This window comes from Perca flavescens, chromosome 19 (assembly GCF_004354835.1).
Source record: "Perca flavescens isolate YP-PL-M2 chromosome 19, PFLA_1.0, whole genome shotgun sequence".
Classification (NCBI taxonomy): Eukaryota; Metazoa; Chordata; class Actinopteri; order Perciformes; family Percidae; genus Perca; species Perca flavescens.
Genome location: NC_041349.1, coordinates 557,969 through 570,712, shown reverse-complemented (window position 1 = coordinate 570,712; position 12,744 = coordinate 557,969). Strand labels below are relative to the sequence as shown.

Genomic DNA, 12,744 nt, shown 5'->3' with positions numbered 1-12,744 from the left:
CCTCCCGTTAAGAGAGAAACCCACAACAATCCCTGAAATAACTTGAGACTGACAAAAGTAATAATGAATAAAAATGTACTGAAAATTAACTGATTAATAAATCTGGCTAATAATAACTAATTTTACCATAGGGACATGTTAAACTAAGGTGTGTCTTGTGATTAGCACCACAGGTGTCCAGCTTGTAATCAGTCATCCTGCCTATATTTAAAGGGTGAAAAGTAGTCACTGTGCCGTTTGGTATCATGGTGTGTGTGTACCACACTGAACATGGACCACAGAAAGCTAAGGAGAGAGTTGTCTCAGTAGATTAGAAAGAAAATTATAGACAAGCATGTTAGAGGTGAAGGCTATAAGACCATCTCCAAGCAGCTTGATGTTGTTGTCTACTTCAAGTGATTTCAGAGATTGTTATATATATATATTATGTACAGCTTTTTACTGATGGCTCAAAAGATTTACTGACAGGAGCAACGGGGGCTGCAGTGGTGATTCCCAGTTATCAGACTGGAGTCAGTAGGAGAACTTCAGATTATTTAAGTGTGTATGCAGTAGAAATGCTTGGACTTCTATTAGCTGTACGATGGGTGGAGGAGGTGATGGTGCGCAATGTACTCATTTGTAGTGACTCAGTGTCAGCGCTGTCAAGTCTCAAATCAGGATCAGCCAGGAATCACCAAGAACTAGTGTAGGACATTTTGTTTACAGATTCAAGGCTTCTTGATCAGGGTGTGACTGTGGTGTTCATGTGGGTTCCTGCTCATGCAGGAATACCAGGTAATGAGCGAGTGGATAAATTGGCAAAGTAGGCAGTCAAGAAGGGTAGTTTGAACTGAATACTAAACTATCAAAGTCAGAGGGGAAAAGCATTGTGTGGGAAGACATTTCCAAACGGTGGTAACAGTATTGGGATGGTGGAAATAAAGGGAGACATTTGCATATGATCCAAGCTAAAGTAGGCCTAGGAGGGGTGAGTTACAGAGGGTTTAACTGACAAGAACAAGTAATTATCAGGAAACTGAGAATAGGTCACAGTAGCGAATCATCGCTCCGTCAAATGTCCCTTCTCTCCTCCCGTCCTGCCCTCCCGCACATGCGCACTGGCAGCCGCTGTTAGAAGGGGTCCGCGGCCGCACGAGGAAACAGAGCAGCGAGATAAAGTGGAATAACAACAGAATAACGTGAAGAAAAGAGAGAAAAGAAAAGAGGTTGAAGAGAGGAGAGCGAGTCGGAGGAGGGATGAACCAGCTGGAGCGGTAAGACACACTTTGACCCGGAAAATACCCGGAAACACTGACGCATCAGGTAGCATCAGACCCATCGGTAAACACAGCTAACAGCTAACCGTTAGCATCAGACCCATCAGTAAACACAGCAAGCAGCTAGCCGTTAGCATCAGACCCATCGGTAAACACAGCTAACAGCTAACCGTTAGCATCAGACCCATCAGTAAACACAGCAAGCAGCTAACCGTTAGCATCAGACCCATCAGTAAACACAGCAAGCAGCTAACCGTTAGCATCAGACCCATCAGTAAACATAGCTAACAGCTAACCGTTAGCATCAGACCCATCAGTAAACATAGCTAACCTTTAGCATCAGACCCATCAGTAAACATAGCTAACCGTTAGCATCAGACCCATCAGTAAACATAGCTAACCGTTAGCATCAGACCCATCAGTAAACACATCTAACAGCTAACCGTTAGCATCAGACCCATCAGTAAACACAGCTAACAGCTAACCGTTAGCATCAGACCCATCAGTAAACACAGCAAGCAGCTAACCGTTAGCATCAGACCCATCAGTAAACACAGCTAACAGCTAACCGTTAGCATCAGACCCATCAGTAAACACAGCAAGCAGCTAACCGTTAGCATCAGACCCATCAGTAAACACAGCTAACAGCTAACCGTTAGCATCAGACCCATCAGTAAACACAGCAAGCAGCTAACCGTTAGCATCAGACCCATCAGTAAACATAGCTAACCGTTAGCATCAGACCCATCAGTAAACACAGCTAACAGCTAACCGTTAGCATCAGACCCATCAGTAAACCTAGCTAACCGTTAGCATCAGACCCAACAGTAAACATACACTACCGGTCAAAAGTTTGGGGTCACTTAGAAATTTCCATTCCAGACAGAATACCAGCAGAGATCAGTTGTATTGTTTTTTTTAATCAGGGCAGCAGTTTTCAGATTACATTATTTGATTACATAATTGCAAAATGGTTCTCGACTGTTGTAGACAGAAGTGTCTGAAGAAATGCTTGAAATTCATGTTTTTTGGTCTAAACGTCATACCCAAATTAAAAGTGGTCCAGCTCCCATATACTTTGACACTCAGGGGTGTGCCTGATATCATTGGAAAGGTGATTGATGTGGGTGTGTTTTTGTATTTGAGAAGTGTTGTATTTTGTAGTTTTTTGGCTTTTTTATTTGCACTTTTCAAATAGAAATAAAAAAATGCACAGACATATCTGTAGAAAAGAATTCATATAAAATCCTTTTTTGAGTCTTTTAGCTTCTGAATTTGTTTCTGTAGTAAGCTGAGACGTGGCTAATGCTGTGTTGTCTGTCACCTGTCAGATGTGTTTACAGCAGTGTATTTTAATAATTTTACAGATTTATAACTTGGACAGAAATAAAAAATCTCCATTCTAGCCTCTGTAACTCTGTGTCAGTAAGGCCTAGAATCACCCTGACACAACTTGAGTGTTTCCTTTCCAATGATATCAGGCACACCCCTGAGTGTCAAAGTATATGGGAGCTGCACCACTTTTAATTTGGGTATGACGTTTAGACCAAAAATCATGAATTTCAAGCATTTCTTCAGCCACTTCTGTCTACAACAGTCGAGAACCATTTTGCAATTATGTAAGCACATAATGTAATCTGAAACTGCTGCCCTGGTTAAAAAAAACAATACAACGGATCTCTGCTGGTATTCTGTCTGGAATGGAAATTTCTAAGTGACCCCAAACTTTTGACCGGTAGTGTAGCTAACCGTTAGCATCAGACCCATCAGTAAACACAGCAAGCAGCTAACCGTTAGCATCAGACCCATCAGTAAACACAGCAAGCAGCTAACCGTTAGCATCAGACCCATCAGTAAACATAGCTAACCGTTAGCATCAGACCCATCAGTAAACACAGCAAGCAGCTAACCGTTAGCATCAGACCCATCAGTAAACACAGCAAGTAGCTAACCGTTAGCATCAGACCCATTAGTAAACACAGCAAGCAGCTAACCGTTAGCATCAGACCCATCAGTAAACACAGCAAGCAGCTAACCGTTAGCATCAGACCCATCAGTAAACATAGCTAACCGTTAGCATCAGACCCAACAGTAAACACATCTAATAGCTAACCGTTAGCATCAGAGTCCTCATGCTTTGTGTACTGTGCTTTGAGAAGGTGCTACTAAGGTAGTAGTAGTACATAAAGTAACCGTGGTGAAGTTAGTTTGATGTTGGATATTCAACAGATATTCGGATATTCATTTCAGGTTCATCAGCAGTTCCTGCTGTTCTTTCACTCAGTCTTGAAAGAGAACAACAGGACACCCATTTGCTCCTAACTGCTTGGTTTTTACCTAGGGACCATCAATAAATAATGTTGTGAACTTCATTTATTTCTGATAGCTTGTATATCAGATGGGTCATATTGACTAATTAGTTAATCATGGAGGGTTTATTGTAGGCTACTTACAGTAACGAGTGTAGCGTTAGTTTATCTGCGCCAGCGGAAGTAAATATGTATAATCTGTAGCTATCGTTTCAAATCAGTTGCATGTGCTGCGTGAAATAACGCACACCCACAGACTCTGCTGTGTGTGTGTGTGTGTGTGTGTGTGTGTGTGTGTGTGTGTGTGTGTGTGTGTGTGTGTGTGTGTGTGTGTGTGTGTGTGTGTGTGTGTGTAGCGTGGGCATCGCTGTTCAGAATCCTGTCTATCTTCCATAATGTAACGCTTGTATTGTGTTGTGAAGTTGTCATTAGCTTCCCTGCTGTTAGCCTCCTCCACTGAGCCCCAGGGACCTGCTGTAACGTTAGAGCACTCTAAAGGGGGTTTACCTTTCATTTGATCGGGTTTGCTTGCTACCTTGACATCCTCTTGACCGACATTAAACACAACATGTAGTTCCTGAGTGGTTTCATCGGCCCTGTTTAACGCGTTGAAGCTCCCCGGCGGTCTGTAGCTGGCCGGTGAGGGCTGCTTGAAGGCGCCGTCCTCACGCTGCTGCTGCTGCCGTTAAACTGGACCCGGTAACGTTAAGCGCTGCTGCCGTAAAACGCAAACACGTGTGGTACTCATAAGACACACCTCACTATAAATTAATATTTCGCACCAACTATTTTATTTAGATTTCATTAAAGGGGTGATAGAATGATTATATAGAGTATTTCACACTGTTCCTTATGGTCTCCTAATGGGGTATGTAACATTGGTTGGGCTGAAATGGCCTGGTTGATATTTTATTGGCCCTTATGCATCCCTGTGTTTTGGCTCTATTTGGAACGACAGCTTTTATTCCAAATATAGTATGCTCATGAATATTTAGATGAGCTGCGCGCTGATTGGTTGATGAGAATCCCCATAGACACACATTAGAGACACACACACTGCTGCCCTGAGCACAGCGCACATACAAACACAGACACATACCGCTGCACAGCGCACAGACACACACACACACACACACACACACTGCTGCACAGCGCACAAACACAGACACACACACACTGCTGCACAGCGCACAAACACGGACACACACACACACACACACACACACACTGCTGCACAGCGCACAAACACAGACACACACACACACACACACACTGCTGCACAGCGCACAAACACGGACACACACACACACACACACACTGCTGCACAGCGCACAAACACAGACACACACACACTGACACACGCACACTAGGGTTGTGCCGATGGATGATATCATCGTCCATCGTGATGGCTGGTCGACATCACGATGGAGAGCCACCATCGTGATGTCAAACACACTAATCCTAAGACAGGACATAGGGCTCCGTAAGTGGAAGCTACTTTTTCCCCCTTTACGTGCAACCTATTTGTGAAAAAGACCATGGCTTTGAGCAGACTGGATTGGCTGTAGTGATACATTCTCTCTCTCTCCCTGTCGGCTGTAGCTCGCTCTACCTTCTAGTAACGTTGGACACGGTGGTCTCGGGTGAGAGAGAAAGAAGCGTTAACGTGGAACGCTATCACACTTTCCTTTCTCCCCTCATTGGACTAAGTTTGTCGACACTACTCTGTGCATCAGTAAGTCAGTCTGAGGTCCTGTAGGTACGGGACGATGTTATGCAGGATTTATGAATGTACGTTAGCAACAGTAGGCTAATTCACCAGGGTGCTAGTTTATGTGTGAGCTAATATTGCGCATCTGTTCATGTGCACTTATGTTTCTGTTTATTGAATGTGTTATTCAGTGCAAACATAACCGATAATGTAGTTTAAACTCAGTAATGATGGTATGTCAGGTTATTACTCAGTAATAATGATGGTATGTTAGGTTATTACGCTCTGTTGAAGGCAGAGGTCCCACTGTACTGTCGTTATGCAGATCAGGACATCTGATTGACTTTACAGCACTGTACTTAAGTGAAAGTAGGTCAAGTTGTAAAACCTACCAGCAGGGCACCATTTACAGAGGGCATTTAAATGTATGTCTAATCGTTTCTATGTTAACTGTTGTTGGCCCCCCCCCCCGATGTTTTACTGTAAACATCGTCAACTGCCAATTTAGGGGACATCACCCAACCCTAACTCACACAGCCCTGCACACACACAAACACAGACACTCTGTCTGTTACATGCCCAGGAGAGCGGCTAAAACAGCCGAGACAAAATAAAAAAGTTTCAACACTTTCATTATAACTATAGTGTTGTTCTAACGTTACTCTTGCGACATAAAAAAACTCCTCCACCAAAGAATTAACTCACCTTTTTAGCTAGTAAGCGCCGGGAGAGAAGAGTAAACCCCAGCAAGCCTGTCCTCTGCCAGTGCCTCTGCAGCGCTGAGTTAGATCCACAACTCCCTCTCATCTGATATACTCGTTCTAAACCCTTTTCTCTGGACCAGTAGGCCGATATACTCGTTCTAAACCCTTTTCTCTGGACCAGTAGGCTGATATACTCGTTCAAAACCCTTTTCTCTGGACCAGTAGGCTGATATACTCGTTCTAAACCCTTTTCTCTGGACCAGTAGGCCGATATACTCGTTCTAAACCCTTTTCTCTGGACCAGTAGGCTGTATATATACTGTTCTAAACCCTTTTCTCTGGACCAGTAGGCTGTATATATACTGTTCTAAACCCTTTTCTCTGGACCAGTAGGCCGATATACTCGTTCTAAACCCTTTTCTCTGGACCAGTAGGCTGATATACTCGTTCTAAACCCTTTTCTCTGGACCAGTAGGCCGATATACTCGTTCTAAACCCTTTTCTCTGGACCAGTAGGCTGTATATATACTCGTTCTAAACCCTTTTCTCTGGACCAGTAGGCTGTATATATACTCGTTCTAAACCCTTTTCTCTGGACCAGTAGGCTGTATATACTCGTTCTAAACCCTTTTCTCTGGACCAGTAGGCTGATATACTCGTTTTAAACCCTTTTCTCTGGACTGGACCAGTAGGCTGATATACTCGTTTCTAAACCCTTTTCTCTGGACCAGTAGGCTGATATACTCGTTCTAAACCCTTTTCTCTGGACCAGTAGGCTGTATATATACTCGTTCTAAACCCTTTTCTCTGGACCAGTAGGCCGATATACTCGTTCTAAACCCTTTTCTCTGGACCAGTAGGCTGATATACTGTTCTAAACCCTTTTCTCTGGACCAGTAGGCTGTATAAATACTGCTTCTAAACCCTTTTCTCTGGACCAGTAGGCTGTATATATACTGTTCTAAACCCTTTTCTCTGGACCAGTAGGCTGTATACTGTTCTAAACCCTTTTCTCTGGACCAGTAGGCCGATATACTCGTTCTAAACCCTTTTCTCTGGACCAGTAGGCTGATATACTCGTTTTAAACCCTTTTCTCTGGACCAGTAGGCTGATATACTCGTTCTAAACCCTTTTCTCTGGACCAGTAGGCTGATATACTCGTTCTAAACCCTTTTCTCTGGACCAGTAGGCTGTATATATACTCGTTCTAAACCCTTTTCTCTGGACCAGTAGGCTGATATACTCGTTCTAAACCCTTTTCTCTGGACCAGTAGGCTGTATATATACTCGTTCTAAACCCTTTTCTCTGGGCCAGTAGGCTGATATACTCGTTCTAAACCCTTTTCTCTGGACCAGTAGGCTGATATACTCGTTCTAAACCCTTTTCTCTGGACCAGTAGGCTGATATACTCGTTCTAAACCCTTTTCTCTGGACCAGTAGGCTGATATACTCGTTCTAAACCCTTTTCTCTGGGCCAGTAGGCTGATATACTCATTCTAAACCCTTTTCTCTGGACCAGTAGGCTGATATACTCGTTCTAAACCCTTTTCTCTGGACCAGTAGGCTGTATATATACTGTTCTAAACCCTTTTCTCTGGACCAGTAGGCTGATATACTCGTTCTAAACCCTTTTCTCTGGACCAGTAGGCTGTATATATACTCGTTCTAAACCCTTTTCTCTGGACCAGTAGGCTGATATACTCGTTCTAAACCCTTTTCTCTGGACCAGTAGGCTGTATATATACTGTTCTAAACCCTTTTCTCTGGGCCAGTAGGCTGATATACTCGTTCTAAACCCTTTTCTCTGGACCAGTAGGCTGATATACTCGTTTCTAAACCCTTTTCTCTGGACCAGTAGGCTGATATACTCGTTCTAAACCCTTTTCTCTGGACCAGTAGGCTGATATACTCGTTCTAAACCCTTTTCTCTGGGCCAGTAGGCTGTATATATACTCGTTCTAAACCCTTTTCTCTGGACCAGTAGGCTGTATATATACTCGTTCTAAACCCTTTTCTCTGGACCAGTAGGCTGATATACTCGTTCTAAACCCTTTTCTCTGGGCCAGTAGGCTGATATACTCGTTCTAAACCCTTTTCTCTGGGCCAGTAGGCTGATATACTCGTTCTAAACCCTTTTCTCTGGACCAGTAGGCTGATATACTCGTTTTAAACCCTTTTCTCTGGACCAGTAGGCTGATATACTCGTTCTAAACCCCTTTTCTCTGGACCAGTAGGCTGATATACTCGTTCTAAAACATATTCTCTGGGCCAGTAGGCTGATATACTCGTTCTAAACCCTTTTCTCTGGACCAGTAGGCTGATATACTCGTTCTAAACCCTTTTCTCTGGACCAGTAGGCTGATATACTCGTTCTAAACCCTTTTCTCTGGACCAGTAGGCTGATATACTCGTTCTAAACCCTTTTCTCTGGACCAGTAGGCTGATATACTCGTTCTAAACCCTTTTCTCTGGGCCAGTAGGCTGTATATATACTCGTTCTAAACCCTTTTCTCTGGGCCAGTAGGCTGATATACTCGTTCTAAACCCTTTTCTCTGGACCAGTAGGCTGATATACTCGTTCTAAACCCTTTTCTCTGGACCAGTAGGCTGATATACTCGTTTCTAAACCCTTTTCTCTGGACCAGTAGGCTGATATACTCGTTCTAAACCCTTTTCTCTGGGCCAGTAGGCTGTATATATACTGTTCTAAACCCTTTTCTCTGGACCAGTAGGCTGTATATATACTGTTTCTAAACCCTTTTCTCTGGACCAGTAGGCTGTATATATACTGTTCTAAACCCTTTTCTCTGGACCAGTAGGCTGATATACTCGTTCTAAACCCTTTTCTCTGGACCAGTAGGCTGATATTCTCGTTCTAAACCCTTTTCTCTGGACCAGTAAGCTGATATACTCGTTCTAAACCCTTTTCTCTGGACCAGTAGGCTGATATACTCGTTCTAAACCCTTTTCTCTGGACCAGTAGGCCGATATACTCGTTCTAAACCCTTTTCTCTGGACCAGTAGGCTGATATACTCGTTCTAAACCCTTTTCTCTGGACCAGTAGGCTGTATATATACTCGTTCTAAACCCTTTTCTCTGGACCAGTAGGCTGATATACTCGTTCTAAACCCTTTTCTCTGGACCAGTAGGCTGATATACTCGTTCTAAACCCTTTTCTCTGGACCAGTAGGCTGATATACTCGTTCTAAACCCTTTTCTCTGGACCAGTAGGCCGATATACTCGTTCTAAACCCTTTTCTCTGGACCAGTAGGCCGATATACTCGTTCTAAACCCTTTTCTTTGGACCAGTAGGCCGATATACTCGTTCTAAACCCTTTTCTCTGGACCAGTAGGCTGATATACTCGTTCTAAACCCCTTTTCTCTGGACCAGTAGGCTGATATACTCGTTCTAAACCCTGTTCTCTGGGCCAGTAGGCTGATATACTCATTCTAAACCCTTTTCTCTGGACCAGTAGGCTGTATATATACTCGTTCTAAACCCTTTTCTCTGGACCAGTAGGCTGATATACTCGTTTTAAACCCTTTTCTCTGGACCAGTAGGCTGATATACTCGTTCTAAACCCCTTTTCTCTGGACCAGTAGGCTGATATACTCGTTCTAAACCCCTTTTCTCTGGACCAGTAGGCTGATATACTCGTTCTAAACCCTTTTCTCTGGACCAGTAGGCTGATATACTCGTTCTAAACCCTTTTCTCTGGGCCAGTAGGCTGATATACTCGTTCTAAACCCTGTTCTCTGGGCCAGTAGGCTGTATATATACTCGTTCTAAACCCTTTTCTCTGGACCAGTAGGCTGATATACTCGTTCTAAACCCTTTTCTCTGGACCAGTAGGCCGATATACTCGTTCTAAACCCTGTTCTCTGGGCCAGTAGGCTGATATACTCGTTCTAAACCCTGTTCTCTGGGCCAGTAGGCTGTATATATACTCGTTCTAAACCCTTTTCTCTGGACCAGTAGGCTGATATACTCGTTCTAAACCCTTTTCTCTCGACCAGTAGGCTGATATACTCGTTCTAAACCCTTTTCTCTGGACCAGTAGGCCGATATACTCGTTCTAAACCCTGTTCTCTGGGCCAGTAGGCCGATATACTCGTTCTAAACCCTTTTCTCTGGACCAGTAGGCCGATATACTCGTTCTAAACCCTTTTCTCTGGACCAGTAGGCTGATATACTCGTTCTAAACCCTTTTCTCTGGACCAGTAGGCCTGTAAAGTAGACGAGAGCAGGCGACAGCATCCGGGGACGGTGACAGTTTCTAGCCGTTTCAGCAGCCTTCAGCAGGACTAAATAAGCCAAATTGTTGCTGCTGTTGTTCTGAAAGATATTAAACATTATGAACTTAGCAGAACCTTTCCTTGTTTGTTTTTTTCTTCATATTTGCAATGATTTAGCATTTATATATCCATTATTATAAGCTTCAATCTCAATTTAAAAAAGCGATTAATCGCGATTAACTACAGCAAATTGTGCGATTAATTAGTAAAAAAAATTTAATCGATTGACAGCACTAGTGTATATATACATACATGTGTATATATGTGTGTATGTATGTGTGTATATATATATATATATATATATATATATATATATACACACACACACAAACAAACCTCCATGAGTTAAGCTAACGTTAGTCTAGCTAACAGCTAATTTGGCTAACCGCTAGCTGAGACAGCATGTAAACTTTAAAACGCCCTCAAAATAAAACTTGAAAATAAACATTAACATATATAACAGCTATTTCATCAGTTCTACTTTACTTGTGCTCATTTAAAAGACAATCACTCAATACTGGTATTATTATATGGTACTTTATTGTTATTACTGTAAAGTCTTAATATAGCTGTAGCTGCTTTTGCCATTAAGTTTGACTTAACGTTATTTTAGACTGAATCTAGCTGTCGGCTAGCGGTTAGAAGTAGAATGGGCTTGTCTAGTGTTTTTTTTGTCTATATTTATTATCCACTTTGCACATCTGCAATTGAGCAATTCTTGGTGCATTTGTTGTTGTTAAAGTTCTACTATTAAAGGGAAATTTCACCGCTGGAAAGCTGAATATATCTTTAAATTGGGTCACTTATGTAGTAGAAATGTGAAAAGAAAATTGAAATTGGTGCCTTCTAGGCCGAGATAAGCCAGAAAATGTGTTTTTGGCTCATATGGATGAAAGACACACAAATCCCAGAATGCACTTGCTTTGTTGCTGTATGAGGCCACTCCCAAGCCACGCCTACCCTTTACAGACAGACAGTGAGATGATCAACTCAACAAGTGTGTTTTATTGTCATTCCAACCATATACACGAAAAAACGTTTCACCGTGGCTCAAGTGGTGTTACACATTTAAAACATGCTTTTTTTTTTTTTTGCACAGCTGATACATTATCCGGACTTCTTTCAGCGGATTGATTGATAGCTGTACTAACGTTACTCACTACGTAACGTCAGCTCTGTGATTTTGTGCTACCGTTACTCGCTACGTAACGTCAGCTCTGTGATGTTGTGCTACCGTTACCGCCACGTAACGCCAGCTCTGTGATGTTGTGCTAACGTTACTCGCTACGTAACGTCAGCTCTGTGATGTTGTGCTAACGTTACTCGCTACGTAACGTCAGCTCTGTGATGTTGTGCTACCGTTACTCGCTATGTAACGTCAGCTCCGTGATGTACTAACGTTACTCGCCACGTAACGCAACGCCAGTTGTACCGATGTTGTACTAACGCTACTACATAACGCCAGCTCTGTGATGTTGTGCTACCGTTACTCGCCACGTAACGCCAGCTCCGTGATGTTGTGCTACGCTACACGCCGTAACGCCAGCTCCGTGATGTTGTACTAACGTTACTCACCACGTAACGTCCAGCTCCGTGATGTACTAACGTTACTCGCTACGTAACGTCAGCTCCGTGATGTTGTACTAACGTTACTCGCTACTTAACGTCAGCTCCGTGATCTACTAACGTTACTCGCTACGTAACGTCAGCTCTGTGATGTTGTGCTAACGTTACTCGCCACGTAACGCCAGCTCTGTGATGTTGTGTTACCGTTACTCGCCACGTAACGCCAGCTCTGTGATGTTGTGCTAACGCTACCGCCACGTAACGTCAGCTCTGTGATGTTGTGCTACCGCTACTCGCCATGTAACGCCAGCTCCGTGATGTACTAACGTTACCGCCCACGTAACGCCAGCTCCGTGATGTTGTACTAACGCTACCGCCACGTAACGCCAGCTCCGTGATGTACTAACGCTACTCGCCACGCAACGCCAGCTCTGTGATGTTGTGCTAACGCTTACTCGCCACGCAACGCCAGCTTTGTGATGTTGTGCTACCGCTACTCGCCACGTAACGCCAGCTCTGTGATGTTGTGCTACCGTTACTCGCCACGCGTAACGCCAGCTCTGTGATGTTGTGCTACCGTTACTCGCCACGTAACGCCAGCTCCGTGATGTACTAACGCTACTCGCCACGTAACGCCAGCTCTGTGATGTTGTGCTAACGTTACTCGCCACGTAACGTCAGCTCTGTGATGTTGTGCTACCGTTACTCGCTATGTAACGTCAGCTCCGTGATGTACTAACGTTACTTGCTACGTAACGTCAGCTCCGTGATGTTGTACTAACGTTACTCGCTACATAACGTCAGCTCTGTGATGTTGTGCTACCGTTACTCGCTACGTAACGTCAGCTCCGTGATGTACTAACATTACTCGCTACGTAACGTCAGCTCTGTGAT

At 43.6% G+C, this 12,744-nt stretch overlaps 1 protein-coding gene across 1 annotated transcript in view; it reads left to right on the top strand.

Annotated features, from left to right (window-relative positions):
• The first annotated feature begins 1,106 nt into the window (after positions 1–1,106).
• eif4e2rs1 (eukaryotic translation initiation factor 4E family member 2 related sequence 1) overlaps positions 1,107–12,744 on the top strand; it is a 46,543-nt gene continuing 34,905 nt past the window's right edge. Inside the window, exon 1 of the mRNA XM_028564193.1 lies at positions 1,107–1,256. Coding sequence (XP_028419994.1) covers positions 1,240–1,256 — 17 coding nt within the window. The 5' untranslated portion in view covers positions 1,107–1,239. The remainder of the gene's footprint in view (positions 1,257–12,744) is intronic.